We start from the raw sequence: 19,020 nt of genomic DNA, 5'->3' as shown, positions 1-19,020 counted from the left end.
GTGCCATTATGACCATTCAGTTGTTGGGAGTCCAATGATGCAAAAATATTCAGTTAACTTTTCATTGTGTTGTTACTTTTAAAGGGCCACCTTTCTATGCAATGTGTAAAGAATACCTGGACAAACACTAATGCAACACTGGCTATAGCTCAGGCTAAATGCTACAGTCAATGTAATAACAAACATGCTGGTTTTTAAGAGATATCTTTATCATGTTCGCCATCTTATTTTAGTGTGTTAGCATGATAACATTAGCTAATTAGCTCTAAACACAAAGTATTTGCTGATAAAGTAGTGGACAAACTGACACGCTGACCTGATGATGGCGCTAGAGGGATCACAAAAGTCAAAAGGGGACATGAATGACTGTATCACATGCCATGGCAGTCCATCCAATAGTTGAGACATTTCATGTCAATCCACAAATGTCAACCACATGGTGGCGCTAGAGGAGGAGTCAGGGGACTACTACAATCAGCAGGATTGAACATTTAGGAGCCATGAATTTTTATACCAACTGAGGTGTCAGTCCATTGTGAGACATCTCACTGCATCAGTAAAAACTTTGACCTTCTGGTGGCAATAAACAAAAAATTCAGGGGATCACCAAAGTCAAATCAATAAAACAGAGATGACAGTCAAGTGTCTGATAATACAGCCTTTGCAAAAAAACAGACAAGAAAAATTGGAAGTATTAAAAAATAAGTATTGTGTGCACACAAACAGCTGACAAATAGCCTTGTTTTCTGTTGGTGGTCATTTTGATCCAGAAGCTCTTTTGTCTTACACTCAAGACAAATCATAGACTTACTGTGAAAAAGAAAAATGTAACCTCTCAGGGACATTTCTGACTTGTTTGTTTCAGAATTACTTCCCGTTGAAGCTCCCACTGCTGCTTGCCAGTGCTAGAAGTGAAAGCTTATGAAGAAGAATTCCATGCACGTCAATCAGTGAATGTGACAGCTTAGGTGACTGGAACACCCCTTATGCTTGCTGTGATGAGTTGCTATCCACTTCTGTAGGCTAACATATTAACAAAGGGACAAAAAGGAAAAGAAAAGGTCGTATTTGCAGAAGTGAGCAGGGTCCGGAGGAATTTGAAGAAAATTGATTTAACTCATTACAATTTGTGGCCTTACACAATATTTGCAGTGCAGTTGATCATGCAAATGCAAAAGGAAAACCAAAGCAGCATGCGTTATCTTACAAACAAAACAAAAGTCAAGGACAAGTCCCAACTGTGCTGTTTATATCTTTTGATCTTACTTGTAAGATAGCATTCACAGTAAATACTTTAACTGATGTTGAGATATTAGTTCTGTGCCACGGATCTCATCATCATGTGATGTTTGTACATTTTCATATTCCTTCTTCAATAATTCTCGGGGATACAGCATAGCCTGTGGCGATGTCAATAGGTTGGATCAATTGTATGTGTTTCACCCAATTATTCTTTACAGAAAAGACTTAACAAGACAAGTTTAATCCAGAGAACCAGAATGTTTCTTGTTCTCTGGCCTCGCCTTGCCAACATTAAACATTGGTCTGGCCTTGTTAGTGAGCTTGAAGTGCAGATATCTTATTTACATTTTGTCATTTAGACTTAAAATTAGCATTTTCACTTATTTATGCCGCAGACCGTCTTCAAAAAGTGATTCCACTCAGTTCCCCTTGAGGAAAACACCCATTAATTAAATAAGAAAATAGGCTGCGCTGTGACACTGATGTAGTAATGAATTGGTAATGGTATGGCTCTCAGTAAAATAGGCTGTGTTCAGATGGTAAACATGCACATTTAAAAGCGAGATGTCATAAAACATACACGTTTTAAAAAAAAAAAAATCAGAGAGTGGCACAACTGCATAGCAGCTCATTTATAATGCTAACAGAGCTAATTATGCAAATCTTTTTTTCCATTAGACTGCAAGAAAGCAGGTTGCAGGGTGGCATCGTGAGTCAGGTGATGGCCTATTGGTCTATCAGCATTTCGCAGACTTCAGCTTAATTGACCTCGACTGGAGACCATATCTGCAGGCCAAGTGCTCAAATCCCCAGTGCTAGAAGTTATCAGCCCTGCAGAGGTGTCCTTGAAGTCCTGCATTATATCAGTCAGTGGTGCTGCTCTGTGGCTATAGGATTTGCCTACATGGGGAGGGCATGGGTATGTTGGACCAAACATATTTCAGTACAGATTAACTTGATTTTGTGTAGCATTAGGAATGCGTACACAATCGGATTGCTTTCCATACCAACTTGGATTTGATCATGCCCAGTACGGAATGGGATTGGGCCAATATTGGACGGAGATAGTGTCTGGGCTGATTGTACCAACACCTACCTACAGATTTCATCCAGATGACAGTTGGCAGCATGCCAATAGGCTATTTGTAGATAGGACGGACTTCATTGTTTTTTTGGAGTCAAGACACACGTAAATAGTTTAAAAAACACCCAAAGTAGTGTGAATCTGTTGTCAAAGTAAAAGCTTACAGCTAACCTAATGCTTCATGGGGAAAGAAACAAACAAGAGACCCGCTACATTTAGGTGAGACAACACATGGATTTGAAAAACAAAGATTGCTGGCAAAGTAGAGTGAAACTGTACCGAGCCACCCTCAATTCTTGATTTGGGATTTATTTTTGCTTCTTTCCAAACGTGTCTGCTTTTATTTTGAAGGCGCTCACAGGAAACTCTGTGTGCCATCACGTGTATTAGACTCTGCTGCTATGGAAACCACAGTCTGTGGGCGGAGCTTGCTGATGCCATTCGACTCGGTGTTCGATGCGGGGATGAAGTCCTCGTTGACCAGCGCACAGTTCTCCTCCCTACGAGCTACTGTAGCGCGCAACTTTTAGTGTCCGCTGTTCGTGCAGTCTGCGGATTTATCCAGAGAACAAACCAGACATTTTACCCCCAGTTGCAGTCTTTTTCCCCCTGTTAATCCAGACCGAGCTAGACGTGTCTGCACAGTACCCCCACCACCTTTCGGGTGCAGCAAAATAGTCTGTCTGGTGCTTTAACGGGAAGAAAAACAACAACATCAGCACACTTTTGTTGGACTGTTTTGCCAAACATGACGAGAACATGTGGAAGTAGGTGTGAACCGACCGGTGATGAGGATTATCTCCGCAACTAACACGCATGCAGTGAGGCGCCCTGGTTGCGGATTCAGCCTGTGCTCGGTCACCGAGTCGAGGGGGAGACATTGGGAGAAGTCGCGTGGAGCACAAAGAGCTTTTTAAAGCCGAGGACACAACAAGTTTGGACCATGCACCAGCTGTGCTGACAGAGGAGGCTAGGAGAGGAGGTGAAACACTGACTGTTGTTGTTTTTTTTATATCCACACTTTCATCACAACACAAAGTTGGGCAATTCAGAGAAGTTTCCAGTCTGTGTGCGACCAGTTAAACGTCACTATCGACTGACACTTCACTTAGCCAAAGTGTTGTTTTATTTATTTATTTGTTTACTGCAGTGTTTTTGACCACAGTGTGAGGCTCTCTGAACTGAAGTCCACTTTAAATGCGGACTGGTTTGCGGCCAGTGAGTGCACAGCCGTGCCACTTTATTTCTAATTGGAGACAAAGCGGAAGAACAGAGAACAGGTTAATTGTTCACCTTTTGGTACCAGCACCATGGAGCTGACATACAGGAGCGTTGTGCTGCTGGGGTGCGTCTTCCTTGACTGGACTCTCCTGGCTTCTGCAGAGGAAGGTGAGTCTGGACTTTTTCTCTCTCCTTCAAATGCTGTCTGGACTTGTTTTCTGTGGTTGCATGGCTGAGTGAGATGTGCAATTAGGATTACATCCTGTTCCTTGCCCAAAAAAACCCAGAGTGCAGTAAAAACCACAAGCAATTTTAAGAGCATTCAATGCTAAGAATTTATCCTAAATCACAGGGGAATAATCATAGAAATATCATGGCAGGATGCGGGATCTCAATAATTACAATGTATGTTACATACATATAGCATTCATCTTTATTTCCTTCTTCTGGCGTTTTATTTTGAAAGTTTCTTCCAGTGTTGTCAAAGAAATAACAAAACTCTGGGTTTCCTCTCCTGAAATCCTCAGGAAGTTAATTTCTAAGACGTAGACACTAATTTTCCCTTTAGAGTTAAAGGTCCCCCTGCTGCACCCTTGGGACCCGTAACCAGCTCACCTTAAATCAATAATGAGACTTCCGGTGCTCTGAGGATGATACAGGGCAGATGTGATCTTCTGTGAGTTGATGTATAGAGATCTATTGTGGGGAAACACATCAAACACTTTGTGTATAAAGTCTGGATCGAGACTTGACTATTAACAGGTCCCGGATCAGCTTTGTGAGCCCAGGAGGGACGAGTAAGACGTAAGCTGTCATAAAGTTAAAGAAAATTATGCTTTCCAACGAGTAAAGCTCGGCATCATCAGCATAACAACAGGGCCAGTGTCTGGATAATTGGCTTAATGCAGGGGTGCAAGACTGAGCCTCACTGAGCCACTTTGACAAATCAGAACCAACCAGAAGGCCCGGGTGTCTTATTATTTTTAATCTCTGTCTTCTTTTGTGATATTATTCGGGACGTTTCAGTGCTGTGGAGTGAACTGATTTCAGTTCCTGAAGAATGATGTCGAGGCAACATTTCTGTAAAAATAATAGGCCTGTGTTTGAGGATTAGAGGATCACAACTGGGTTTCTTTATAGCTGTTGAACAGCAGGTTTTTTTTTTTTTGAAAGTACCTGACTGCTGTGTAGGCTGCACGCTGCTGTGCTCCTGTGAAGACTACTCTTTATTCTCCATCAAGCTATTTCTGGTCGGCACTGTGTCGGGCTTACGGCTGCTTAGGGTGACTTTGTGGTGTCAGAAGTCTTGTTTTTCTAGATCTCATTTCGCCTCACTAGTTAGCATCACAGAGCGAAGAATGGAGACATATGCTAATATTAACTTGATACAAATCATTGACACGGCGGCCATTTTTTCTCTGGCTGGTTCCCAATGTATACTGCTACATGAGGTAGGTGTTTTGTGGCTTAAAAAAAACAATGGGCTCTTTTACAATGAGACTCCCCCCCCCCCTCCTCCAATATGTTCATTCCAATCAATAGCTGCTGTAAACAGGAACACGGCGACCATGCATGACTTCACATACTCTGTGGCAGGAACATGAATCTGTCAACTGCTTCTGGTCTGAGTCCGGACGTATCCGCTGGCACTGAATGCCCTTTCTTGGAGGAGGGGTAGACTTACAGTATGGCGTCTACTGTAGACTGAACAAACACATGGGTGCATCACATCACCCGCGGTCTCCTGAAGGGTGTTTAGAAGCTTAGATTTGCAGCATTAAGAGAAGAAGTAAAAAAAATGTCCGCACCTGAGAGTCTTGAGTTCTTGCAGGTAAAACAACCGTTGTTGACTTTGTATTTCAGGTGAGAAGTTTGGGATTTCCCCAGATATTAGTTTTCTGGGAGCCAGGCATCCGGCCATTAGAGGAGCGGTAGCTTCTTCCACAGCGGGGGACTCCACCTCTCCGACTCAACGCAGAGATTTTGTTCTCTGGGACGTAAGAGATGCTTAACCTCAGATCTATGCGTGGGAAGCGATGCCAAGCAGGTTTTTTTTTTTTTTTTCTGGTGGCAGAATCCTCAAACATGTTCCTCGACTCAATCAGAAATAGTCGACTCGTTATAAGACGCTGGTTCCAAACAGGTGCAGCTCGGCCTCGAACGTGGAGGACGGGGGCCGAGGGCTTGTAGCGACTCTTCGTCTGACTCCAGAACATCTGTGTCTCACCAAGTGTGAACAAGATGTCTGGTTTCCGTGTCTTGCGTAATGGCCCAGTCCTCCGTGCCAGCACACTCTGGATCATCCTCCCCCTTGTTCTCTCCGTCTAGTCGGGAATTCTGTAGCGAACCGATGGGGAGGGTATAGATGAGGCTCAACAGCTGCCAAATCTCTCTCCTCCTCTTTCCAACTAAAGGATAAATGACTCACTTACACACAGCAGCGCTGGGATCGTTCTTCCTTCTGTCTCTGTGAAGATTAAAACACAGACCTCTTGATCAGATAATTAACTTTGGCTCGGAATTAATAACAAGCTTTGGGTGGAAATTAGTAATGAGGATGCACACACACTGTCACTCACTTCCCACTGATAGTCTCTATCAGTGGGAAGATGGGACTGTTGTTAGAGGCCAAATGGACCCAGAAGGACAAAGGTCTGAGTGAGGACACATGGACACACACACACACACACACACACAGAGAGAAAACAAACACTAGTTTCGTACTGCCTCGCTTTTGAGATATAAAATGTCATGTACAGAAACTGTACGAACCTTAAACTTAAAAAAAGGCATACGCTTTTCTTTATCCAGGATTAATAATTCTCACTGATGTTTACCGCAATTTTGAAACATATTTGACATTATGAATGTAAGCCCTAAATGTTCCTCACCCCCCCACACACAAGCTCAACCTGTAAAGTACCCATTTTGTTTTCCCTCCCTGCCCCTCGTTATTCCTCGCACATATACACTTTCTCTCTCTTACCGATGGCAAGATGCAGCCAGCGACAAAAGCACTGCAGTCTTTTTCCACCTGCTCGGGTCCAGAGCTGAAACGACATTTAACATAATTATTTCGAAAGTGATGCAAAACTTGTCGGCACTCTTCTAAACTCGGAGGACACATTTTCCACTCCGATGGCTGACATATTCTAGTCTGTCCTGTTTAATTTCCGTGGCTTGGAGGCGTTTTGTGAGAGCTCGTGCTACTGAAGTACCTGTGTGATCATCTGAAGTGCAACAGCTCTGTACAGACAGTCACTCTTGATATCAATAGACGAGTTTACATCCAAATGTACAAATTTCAACCGACTTTCTAGAAAAGTCTGCAAAAGGAAATGCAACTGAAGGCGAGTTTCTATCCACGACTGTTGTGCAAATACTGTTTGCGGCAAGAAAAACAGCTGGTGGTGCAAATTCTCACGTCGATTGCCGTTAATAGTTTCAGAAGAAGAGGACGCAATGACATGACAACATTCAAAGCCCAAGCAAAGAAAAAGGGAAGTGGAAAATGTGATGAAAATGTGGCTTTTGTGTTTCTCTCATCTATTCATTTGAGGAAGGTCACAGTCTCCTGATTGCTCCACACTGAATGGATGTTTTCGTCTGCCGACATTGGAGTGGAAGCCTCGATGACAAATATGTCACATGCTTCCTGTTCGTAACGATTAATCTGTTGAGTGTGTTTCCATTGCGTTTTTTTTTTTTTTTTTTTTTAACCACCTCAGTCAAAGGTAAAAACCTTTTTGTGATATTACAAAAACAAAAAAAAAGTCCTGCATGCCTGCTCGGGATTTTTTTGATGTGCAAATTAAGAACGTGCATAAAATCAGGTGGATTGAAATGCACCATACGGCTCCCTGTTTACTCGCGTTCATGCAACGTGACTGTAGATCCGTTGTGGCGGAGACATATCTGAGGTTCTGGAGTTGATGTGTGATTGACTGCTGAACATCAAGTGTCTCTTTAGCAAAATGGATTATTTTTTGTCTGGGAGGCTTGTACTTAGTGCGTACCTTTTTTTTATTGCAGCGTTGTAAATCCACCTTTCCATACTAGCAATCTCCTGCTTCTGCAATATGGTATGTTACTGCAGCTGTTACCTCCCTCCATTTACAAATCATCTCTCCACATAATGCAACAAGAGAGTGCAGCTGCCAGTGTGATTTGTTAAGCAGAAGCCCGACTTGTTGTTGGGGGTGAAAAACATCATCAGCACTTTTTTTTTAGCCTCTGCTGATGGAAAGAGGGCTGGAGTATCATCCTGTCTCCTGCAAACTTTACACACACACACACACACACACACACACAGAGACAGCAGTTGTTTCATTCCATATCCCCCCCCAAACCAAAGTAACCCTAAACAAAAGAGTTGACATTCACATCTTTTGTTCTGACACGTGCTGCCTCCGTCCTGAACAATGAGCTCACACACAGCTACAAGTAGATGCACCCGGGGGTGGGGGGGAGGGCAAGTGGGAGTAATGAGACAACTAGAGTAATAGGTTCACATTTCAATTAGAGTTCCATGATTTAAAACATTCCGTTAATTAAAAATGATGCATGGATACATATTTGATGCGGTAAAAAGAAAGCGGATATATCTCCACGCTTTAATGTGAGTGGGTTGACAAAGATGCTCAAAAAGAAAAAAGCACTCTGTTCATATTGTGCAATGCTGTTGATTGGTAGTGGTTGGATGGAAGCATCAGTATGTTGCTTCAAACAAACACTGCAACACTCACCAGTTGCTTATATACATCCAGACACGTGACGGGCGTCTTCATATGGAAACATTCACGGCTCATATTTATGTAATCTGCTGATGGATCGCTTTCAGTGGAAGGAAAGATTGACATCAACCCTCTAAAAACTAAAATATTCTCCCTTCTCCCACACAATCTCTTTATTCTTCCCCCCCCCCCCCTTCTTCGTGACATAAATAACACGATGAATAGCTTAATGCTTCTCAGTCACAAAGTGTCTGAAACGCAGAAAGGATGTTTTTTTCTTCATCTAAGAGGCCTCACTTGAGCCTCAATCCCCTTCTTTTCACAGACATGTAGCCTTTTCTTTTGCTACTCTCTCCACGTCCTCTGTCTCCTTGATGTTTGACTGGTGCTATGCTGTTTTTCTCTTGCCGACTGTCTCCCCTGCCGTGGAAATGTGGATCGTTTCCCAGAAATCCTTTTAAACGGAACCGATTTTTTATAAGAAAGGGATTTGCATTTAAAGCAAGCTCTCCCCCCCCTCTCCCTCTGAAAGCCTGTAGCCCATCATCCTCAGCACCTCAATCCCATGATTAGCTTCCTCAAGAGTTAAACAGGCATCCGAGTGCCACAAGTACTCTCAGTCCGTGTCCCCCCCCCCCTCTTCTCGCTGTGAAGGATGCATATGGCAGCCGGGAATTGCAGGTGGATGATATTTTAGCTCGGCGAGAGGATACACTCCCAGCCCATACATCCATGTCAGGCATTCTCTTTGGAGAGCCAGTCTGTCCTCCACCCACACGCTCCTCTCTGAGAGTGGGACACAATGGGGACAGGCTGCAGCAGAGAGGGAATGAGGCCACAGCCTATCAGCCATAAGCACCAAGGAGAATGGCACTTTTTTTTTAGCGGGAGGTGGGGTGGGGGTTCTCTTTGAAGTGAGTCAAGGAGAGCTGGGGAGACCGGCATGAGTCGACGAAATGGAAAAGAGCAAGTGCAGAGGGGGGTGCGAGTATGTGCACGCTGGCGTAATAAGCAAAGTATGTATATTGCCTATTTGCAGTCTGTAATCACGCACACCTGAGGCCAGATATGTGAGATATATATATATATATATATATATATATATATAGTGTGATGGGATGAATATGTGATTATAACAAAGGGGGATTAAAAAGGCCTTTAATTACGCTGAGAAGAAGAAGCTATTTATCTCGGGTCCATCTTTCTCATTTATCTCACACACTAATCACAGCTGTGAGAGGCCCGCCGAGCATTGTGGAGCAAAAAAGAAAATCCATTGTGAGCCATGTTCTACGTTGTCATCTCGTGCCTTGTGGTGTTTTTGTCGTTAGATTCAAAAATAGCATGAAATCTTGAGGGGGGGGTCTGATGCTGGATGTGCAAGAATTGATTAAAAAAAAAAAATAGCAACCTTGATGTCAAGATGTCTCAGCTTGAAGCATGCACCGTCAGTAGGCTCGATTAGATTTTGAGTCTGGGATATTTTTTTTTCTCACTGCGTCAAAGGTTGACCTACATCTGCTGCTGGATGTGCCCGTTTTTAAGTTAAAATGGAATCCACTTGGTTCGACATCAACCTGGAGACCTGCGTGCATATTTTTGCTTTCCGCCTTCATAGCATGCACATGTCTCCCAGGGCCTGCTTTCATATACCGCCCCGAACCAGCGGCATAGCAGACGCATTCCTGTGCGCTAGCTGCCCTCCTACAGACCTGCACACCGCGAACATCTTTAGGAGGGAGTCGTGCTCCAAATAGGAGTGGGTCAGCTCAGTTAAAGAAGCATTAAAACACCTTTTTTTTTTTTTGGCAGCTTTGGTGTCTTCTTTTTGAAGGGTTGCTGCACACAAATCGTTCTTCCCCGCGTGTTCTTGCACATCACCGTCGCTTCAATAATAACCGATTTGCTTTCTCAGCTCAACTCTCATCCGTTCATTTGAAGAAGAGTCGTCGTATTATTAAACTCGGCCCATTTTTTTTTTCAGATATTGTCGGTTGTCAAATTCAGTTTCTGAACTACTGAGTTCACCCCTCGCTGAAAACACGATGCGTTTGGCCGATGAAGGAGAATGATGCTCTTCGTCCTCTAACAAATAGCAAAGAGATGAATCCATCTTTATTTTAGATATATCGGTCACCGCCGCCCAAACAACCAATCGCAGGCTCGGCGGAGCAACGCACAGACTGATGAAGAGAATTTGCTCACTGCGTCTGTTGATGTTTGGATATGGAAGAAAAGGGTGATGTGTCAAGATACAAGAGAAGATTCTCGCAGAGAGTCTGTTTCTCTTGTATCTCGACTTAGATGTGTCAATCCTTAGATGGTTTATTTAGCTGGAGTCTGCAATGTTAGCTTCAAGCTGTCCACCTCCCACTGCAGATTAGTCACTGAAAGCTTTGTGTGTGTGTGTGTGTGTGTGTGTGTGTGTGTGTGTGTGTGTCTGTTTTTGTCTGTGTGTTTTTCCCCCCCCCCCCCCCCTCCAAAAAAGTGAATTGTAGATTCTGCTTTAGTAAAGGCTTTGATACCACTGCTGTGTTAAAAGAACAGCAGTAGACATTTTTGGGGCTCATTGAGAGTTCGTTAGATGCTTCACAGCAGTAGATGGAGCTATGTGGGTTTTTTTCACCAAGCCAGATTTGAAATAAGATAGGTCACCAACCTGTCATATGTTAGTTTATAAAAGCTCATATTTCCCTGCTTTTTCGCGCTGACAAATGGGAGTTCATTTTTTCTGCTGCAACTCTATAGGATGATATATCATTCCAGCCCCGTGAGTGAACACATATTACAACATTTTGGAATGGATCCCAGTCTTTCCTGTTCGTGATTAAATGACATAAGATACAAACATGCGAATAATTCATCTGTACCGGTAGTAACTGGCAAACTATCTGGCCCAATTATTGAGCAATCGCGGGGGTGTGGCAGAGTCTCCCGCTGGTTAGGAAGATCATCCCAGATTTCAGCGCCGCGTGTCTCTGAAGTGTCCGCCCTGCAGGGGTGCCAGCCTATGACTGACCCTGACCTCAGGCCTCCCCGTGGACAGGAGAAGACGAGGCGACTGAGAAAGTGTTTCGAGGCAAGCACAGCACCTGCACTCTCTCTCATGTGTGTGATGACACAGCTCAGAGCAGACGATCAGCTGCCTTCAAGCCTTCCATAAAGGAGATAACAACTTGAGGCTGGTTGGTTTGTAGAGGGCGGTTCTGGCTTCAGACTGAGGATTTATGATGGCTCACAGGCACAGAAGTGAAGCCAATGCTGAAGTGCCCTAAACTTGCATTCTTTGTCTGGTTGCAAAAAGAATTGTATAGAAGTCTATGGGGAAATTACCCTATTTCTCACTTCAGTAAACATTGTAAACGTCAGTTTCTGGTCTCAATCTCTAGTTTCAAGTGTTCTTCAACACAGCATTATGTTCATTCAGTAACTTATTTTCCCATTTAGAGCAAAGCAGGCTGTGCTTTAGGGCGGGGCTACCTAGTGATTGACAGGTCGCTAACTGTAAGTTGTCTGGTCGTCTTACAACTTTAACCCTTTCACGGTGTGCTTTCTGTTCATTTTAACTTTTTTGGAGGCCTAAAAATGTATTTTTCAGAGTTGTATGTTGTACTTAGCACCACCCTCTCGTGTCACTTCTGGTTGCGAAAAAAACAAGATGGCGACGACCAAAAACAGGAACTCAAGGCTTCGAAGCGATAGTCAACAAACAAATTGGTGACGTCACATTGACTACGTCCACTTCTTACATACAGTCTATTGGCGCAGCAGGGAAGTGAATTTGGTTGTGTGTTCTTTTCTCCCGAGGATGATGGATGATCTTTAAATCGTATTACTGAATGAGTACCATTTCCCAATCTGAACGTCCGTTCTAAGTAGATGAGTATGGCATTGAGTTTCTGTTTTGCTCATTTTCTCTTCTACTCCGCAGTGTCACAGACTGTAGCCTTTGACAGCATCAAACAAAGTAAAAACCTTTTACCAAAGCAAGCATGCCTCTGACGGCTGTGATCACAAAAAGTGTCTTTTGAAAAGACTGAAGTGCTAAAATGAGTTGTGCAGCCCACATCTGTTAACTAAGGCACTTGCCTTTCAATCTTTTAGAATCAAGGTCTATGAAAAGAAACTATACTCTTGATTTTTAAAGCCCGGAGGCAATTACAGCCCAAGTTTTCAAGATTAAAAGGTGGGATACACTCATAAAAACAAGCATTCCTCGTCTCCCCATGTTTTCACTGGCTATATATGTTTTTTTTAATTCAATAAAATTATATTTTAGAAGTAGGGTATAGTCCCTAAATTCAGTGAGACTCCAGCTGCGGATACTATGCACATGAAGACGAATATAAATGTGTGTCGCTCCACTAATCGATAGATGCGTGACCCACATTTTTAGGGAACTTTCCTCCTCCTATAATACAGCAGCAGGTAGGATTTAGTGTCGGAAATTAAACTAGATACAATCAGACGTTGTGGGGAAACTTAAATATCTTAGTATATTTAGTTAGTTTCACACTTTAGGCTTTTAGTTGACAGAGTTCAGTTCGGGAGCATGTTGATTCTTATCGTTGTCATCTGAGAAAGGGAATTTAAGGTGAAAAAATAATGGATGACGAGGGAAGAGAGAGAATTGGTGTAAACAACAGGAGAGTAATGAAAAACGTGGGAGAGGAGAATTTCATAGATGGATCTGCAACCAATAGATCTAAACACCTCCTGGTTCCAGACTCTCAGATGTTAAGATTTTATGTTGTTTTTTTTGTCATGCGTAATAGTGAAGGTAATAGCCTTGGGTTTTTTGGACTGCTTATTTTTAAACTCTTTTTACCTTATAGTATTCTTTATTTAAAGACGACATGGCTTGTGGAAAATTCAGAGGTCTTAAAATGTGCAGTACACCCTACCCGAAATATACCGAGTTGATAAAAAGTCCTTTAAACTTTTCCTTTGTAATTCATTCCTCCTGTTATAGGATTCTGTACCAGGAAACCACCAGGGAGTTGGTGTAGCCTGCAACAATGTTCTCAAGAAGGCTTTCAGTTTTTCACAGAGCCGGGTTATTTTTGAAGAGGGGGTTTCAGAGAGTGGTGCCCATAATTGGAAGTAGCGGGAGGTGAATTCACTCAGTGGCGGATCAATATTCCAAAGTAGCTGAAATATGCTGTAAAGCTTAGCAATTTAATCAATCACACTGTTTGAGAGAGAGTGCAGCGAATTATGTGTTTAACTCGGAGTCCTTGAATGTGTCAAGTGAGTTGTGAGTGATTAACGATTTAAACATCCGTCTTGTTGTTGAATTAAATGTTAAAATGTATTGCTTTTACTTCTTCTTGCCAATAGTAGTAGGTTCCTGTTGCGCACACGTCCAACAGCAAACACTGTAACATATTGTCAAACCGTCATAGATGTGACCTCTCTGTAGATAACGTTCATCTCTCATCTGGTGCAGTCTCTCTGGGAGTATCTCTGGCCTCACGGCTGTGTGGATTTTGTTTGTCTGACGGACTAAGTTGAGTCCAACATGCACAAGTGCTGTTCTGCAGTTGACACCATGGGTCAAGACTCATTACTCGTAGGCAGCGTTATATAAAAAGACACCAGAACCCAGTGGGGGTCACATATGCTCTTAACCTCAACCTCCCATTTCATGTGAGGATCAAAACGTTTTATACCTCTGTGATTAGAGTAAATATTCCATTTGAACTTGTGCGCCTTGAATAATGCAACAGCCTTTTTCCCTCCACTTTACATTTGTTTTGTGTTGCAACACCGGAGAGAAACTTTTTGTGAAATCCTTTCCTTATGATGCACAGATGTATATTTACCTTTAATGTTGAGCTACAATTAGAAAAGGGGATTTGCCCGGAGATGAGAACATATGCTCGGCGGACAAACGACTAGAAATCAAAAGAGCTTCCGCGTTGTCGTGAATTTATTATGAGCTAAAGAACTCTGGGATTGATTGGGGGGGAAAACACATGTTTAACTGGAAATGATTAATGTAATGATTCTGTCCGGTGAACCCCTGAAGACCTGTACTTAATCCTCAGTTCTTTGAGTCCGTCGGTTTCATGCTCGGCAGTCTCGCGTCTTTGGTTTCCGTCCATGAAGCTCCCTCCCTAACTAGGTCACATGCTGTCCTGGGACAGCATGTGACACGTGTCATGCGTGTGTAGATGCAACACATAGTGATATGCATCCCTAAAGACAAGAAAGGACAAAGTGTCAAACATTAACACTTTCTCTTTGTCTCACATCCCCCCCTCTTTCATCTCACTACTCCACGACTCTCACTTACAGTAGCTGAGCTCATCTGCACGTGTTTTGAGGGAGGTTTTTGTCAAACAGTAGACGAGGGGTTAAACAGTCATGTGCCCCTCCCTACCCTTCCAACCAGACCAGGAGACAGGAAGGGGGAACTACAGGAAACTGAGGCCTGATGTCAGTAGACACAACTCTTGTCAAAGACACACAAACAGGGCTCACACACACACTCGGTGCATAAGTTATGTTCACGTGCACACACTGACCTACACTCGCATAAACAACGCTGGAACGCCTGTGAAGGGAAATCGTTTTTTTTACCGTTTGCATTCTTCATGTGCACTGGTAGATAACCCGGGGTCCAAGGGCGTTCAAAATTAGCATTTTTAAAGATTAACTAACGATATTCTTTGTTACATGTGCTCAATATCTGGAGGACAATCGCTCCAATTATATAGTGAAAGGGATCATTTATTTTGAAATGATTTCAATACTCCCAACGAACAGAACAAACTTCACTGAGACAACCTCGTTATCTTCACCTGTTAATCATGTACAAATGGAGTAAAAATAACCCAAATGGGGATTTTTTTAAAAAGGAATCATTAAACATATTGGGAAATACTCTTTTAAGTCTTCCTGCCAAGTTAGAGACAACTACTCTCATGTCTGTCTGATGACTATGAAGCTACAACCAGTTAGCTTAGCTTAGCAGAAAGACTGGAACAAACCCAGGCAAGCTGTTTCCAGTCTGCGCGCTGTAAGCTAGCGGCACAGGCATAGTGGTATTCTCCTCCAGCTTTTGGTATTCCTTTCATTTAAATGCGAAACATGTAAGGTATTAAATTGCCCCAGGCACCAGAACATCCCATAAGCAGGTCTGATTTCAGGCTTTGGATATTTTCAAACATGTGGTAGCAGTTTCCACCCGAAACACATGAGATTTTGAGTTCTACCTGGAGGACAGTAACTCTCCTATCAAGAAGTGTCCTATGGAGCAGCTTCACGGCCCAAACCACCAAACAAATGCTATGCAAGCAGATGAGATCCCTTTGCTCAGCATTTCATGATCTATTCCTAATGTCTTGTATTGAATACAATTATTTGAAGGAAAAAAAATTCTGCAATGTATTTTACTGACAAAAATAATGTCAATTAAGCTACCCATGTGGTTCATGTCAATGGTTTCGTTGTATGTTGGGAAGGTGTAAAAGGAAAGCCTACAGCGTACAGAAATACATTATAATGTTTCCAAGTTGTTATCAGCCTGTCATGGCTTCACCTCAGCTGACCAAAAGAAAAATTTAAATTGAGATGAAAGATGACACTGAGAGCGAGCAGCTCTATGAACACAGCTGTAGTTTTGGCCAAACACACCGACAGGCACATCTAGTTTTTGTCATCCTTTAACATCTCTTCCCCTCTCACATTCCCCTTTTTCATTATCCCCGTTCTTCCCCTCCGTCTCCATTTCTCTAGGTGCATGAGGGTAATTGGCACTCTGTTTCTTTAATTAAAATGAGGTCCAATTGTAGCTGAAGCGGGGCAAATGTTCGTAGGCCTATAATTTCCCGAACACACCAGAGCCACGCAGGAAAGCGTAAAATAGGAGGGGAAAGGGTACGCGGGGAAAGAAACGAGCACAGAGGTGAACAACGGGATTCGATGCTAATAGGGTCCTGCTCTCTCGGTCTGAAGCCTGAAGACGGCCCTATAGAAAACGAGGGTGTAATATTTGTCATGTAGTCCCCCTTTGTGAAAAATACAGGGTCAGATTTTACATTTCAAAAGAAAACACCCTCTATTGTTGTCTGCCTTTCATACAGAAAACCCAATACCTTCCCCTTGCCTGTGTTTTCCCGACACGGTTTGATTATTAGCACATAAACTATACCATGCTAATTCTGATCTCTCAATACAACTCCTTCAAACCTGCCTCTCAGTGTCTCTACCTGGAATAAAGAGTCCTATAATGTCTACTAATATATTTGCTTTAAATGTTTCCATAAATCCGTTTAAGTCTTCTTGTCAGCACCAGTATCAGTTTAGACGTGTTCACTGTCTCCTAATGTGGACGATTGTACTGTAATTACTGTACAATTGTTTGTTTTGGGTGTTAAATCTGTCCGGATGACGAATCTTCATTGTTCGTACATTTTTCTAACACTCGGGGGGGGGGGGGCAATTTTCCGGCAGTGGGTGGCCGCTGCCGCTGCTGTAAAAATTGTAGGGGAAACGCCAGCTTCCTCTAACGGGGCTTAGGTCTGAGCCTACTTCAGTGAAAGGCAAGTCCGTGCATGCACATAATAGAAACACTCACCATCTCATCTGAAACACTCATGCTCACACATCCTGTCTCATAAACCTTAATGATGGAGCAGTGATAAACAGTGATTATCATGTCGGGGGGGGGTTGTTTCTTTTCCATTCCTTCAAAAGAAAACATAATCAGCATATGAAACAGAGGTAGGTGTGCATAGATGGAGGCGGGGCAGAGTGTTACGAATGTGTGTCTTTTAAAATTATGCTGGAGTGAACTGGAGGTAGACGAACTTTGTCATCCAATTATCCTCCTCACCCACCTCTCTCCTCTTCCCTTTCTTCCACTTTATGTCCTCAGATTGTTGTCATAGAGCCGGTGGGCTTCTGCGGAAGAGGGAGAGAGGCATGTGTGCGTTTCTTTACGAGGAGTTTAAATAGAGAGAGTAAAATGAGTCGACTGTAAAAGAGAAACGGGTAATAAATAATTGATTGAAGTCGCGTTTACCTCTCGGTGTGGTGGGATGACGAAAGCTCGCTGCATTTGCAACAGTGACGATTAGTGATGTCATGTGCTTGTCAGCCAGGGGACGGGAACGAGAAAAAGACGCTTTCAAAGATCTAAATGATGAAGTGTGTGTGTGTGTGTGTGTGTGTGTGTGTGTGTGTGTGTGTGTGTGTGTTCACTGAGCAGGAGCTACGATGTGAGCAGCAGTGGGCGTGATCGAGTGATCATCGAGATCATTATTAAAAAAAAAAATGAGGATATTAGGGAGTCAGATATTTATAGGTGACACGAGACGGTTTCCACTTGTTCATTGACCGTTAATCGTTCTGTATTCAAATGTTCATGTGTTGCAGTTTCAACATGTGTTTTAATCTAAAGTAAGAGAAGCAATGGAGCAGTATATTTTTTTATATTGGAACTTCAGACTGTGGGATGTAGGATAATTAATTTAAAAAAGAGAGAGAAATAAAGAAGTTATCACCTCCATTAAGCAGAGTGGGACAGCACACTGATTTACCAGAATATCCACATATCCCTTTACATTCAGTCTTAAGTGTGGAAGGACTAAAGAGTTAAACGATGGCGTCAGCCGAAGCATTCGTCTCAGAAGGAAGCGCCACTCCGACTCTGCTTTATCTCCGAGTTTTTGTTTTGCCTCCATGTGTATTTCATTGGGATGTGGGTTTGGTAAGTGGTGAACGCGATTGCCTCTCACTTTACGCAGGATCACAGAGATTAGTAACTGTAGGCGTTTTGTAAAATACTACAAGTGTTGTTGCTGTTTGAATATATTCATAGAGCACAAGGAGTCCCTGACTGCCTTCGTGTCTTTCTACGTAAAAAGGCCTTTTTCCAAACATCCTTTGCTCCTGTATACAGTCTTCCACAGGAAACTGACTGTAATCACTTTTTGAAGATAGTCACTTGGAAGGATCATTTTTTCATGAATCCGGCAGCACAGTTTCTCACATTGACACTAGCGGGCATCAAACTATGGGAGATGTGCTGACAAAATATGTTAGATGGAGGTATTTTTCTTGACTTGAGGGCAGCAACTAATGAATTTTTTATGCTCAAATGTTATTAAAGGAGCTGTGTTTAACATTCAGAGCATTAAAATATCATCAAACAACCATTATCTATGTAATAAATATAGTGGAGCACGCCGTCCCAACCGACAGCAGCTCCAAATGATCCCTACATCGGATCTTACGCCTTTAAACCAATAAAAGAAGTCACATTAAAGAGCAACATTCTGATTAATACAGATACAATCACTGAATCTGTGTGTTGAATTAGATTTGTATTGATTTGCTCTTGTATTCAGCACCGATGTTTTGCACAATAAAGCAACATGTTGAAGTAGGAAGTGGAAACAAGACATCTTAACATCTTAAACACTTTCTTCCAGAATTCAGAGGGAAACGTTTTTCTTATGAATGTAATAAGAACAATCTTATTAAAAGGTCAATAGTATTCCAAAATGTGGTTTTAGTGTGTTGCAGGCATTGTTTTATTTATATGAAGCATTATTACTCTAATCAATAAAAAGAAATGTACTAAGACTTAAATGAATATGTCGAAACTAAATCTGTGGAAAAGGAAAAACCATAAAAGAAAACTGGAAAAAGAGTTTTAAATGCCAGCTCAGATGTAGTGTTGTGTGTGTGTGTGTGTGTGTGTGTGTGTGTGTGTGTGTGTGTGTGTGT

General features: G+C 42.5%; 1 protein-coding gene across 1 annotated transcript in view; it reads left to right on the top strand.

Annotated features, from left to right (window-relative positions):
• Window positions 1-2,748: 2,748 nt before the first annotated feature.
• The window catches only part of ephb4a (eph receptor B4a), a 33,886-nt gene continuing 17,614 nt past the window's right edge, over window positions 2,749-19,020 (top strand). The window contains exon 1 of the mRNA XM_031869143.1: window positions 2,749-3,715. Coding sequence (XP_031725003.1) covers window positions 3,637-3,715 — 79 coding nt within the window. The 5' untranslated portion in view covers window positions 2,749-3,636. The remainder of the gene's footprint in view (window positions 3,716-19,020) is intronic.

This window comes from Anarrhichthys ocellatus, unplaced genomic scaffold (assembly GCF_004355925.1).
Source record: "Anarrhichthys ocellatus isolate YVR2014 unplaced genomic scaffold, GSC_Weel_1.0 scaffold46, whole genome shotgun sequence".
Taxonomy (NCBI): domain Eukaryota; kingdom Metazoa; phylum Chordata; class Actinopteri; order Perciformes; family Anarhichadidae; genus Anarrhichthys; species Anarrhichthys ocellatus.
This window is presented reverse-complemented; position numbering and strand designations above follow the sequence as displayed.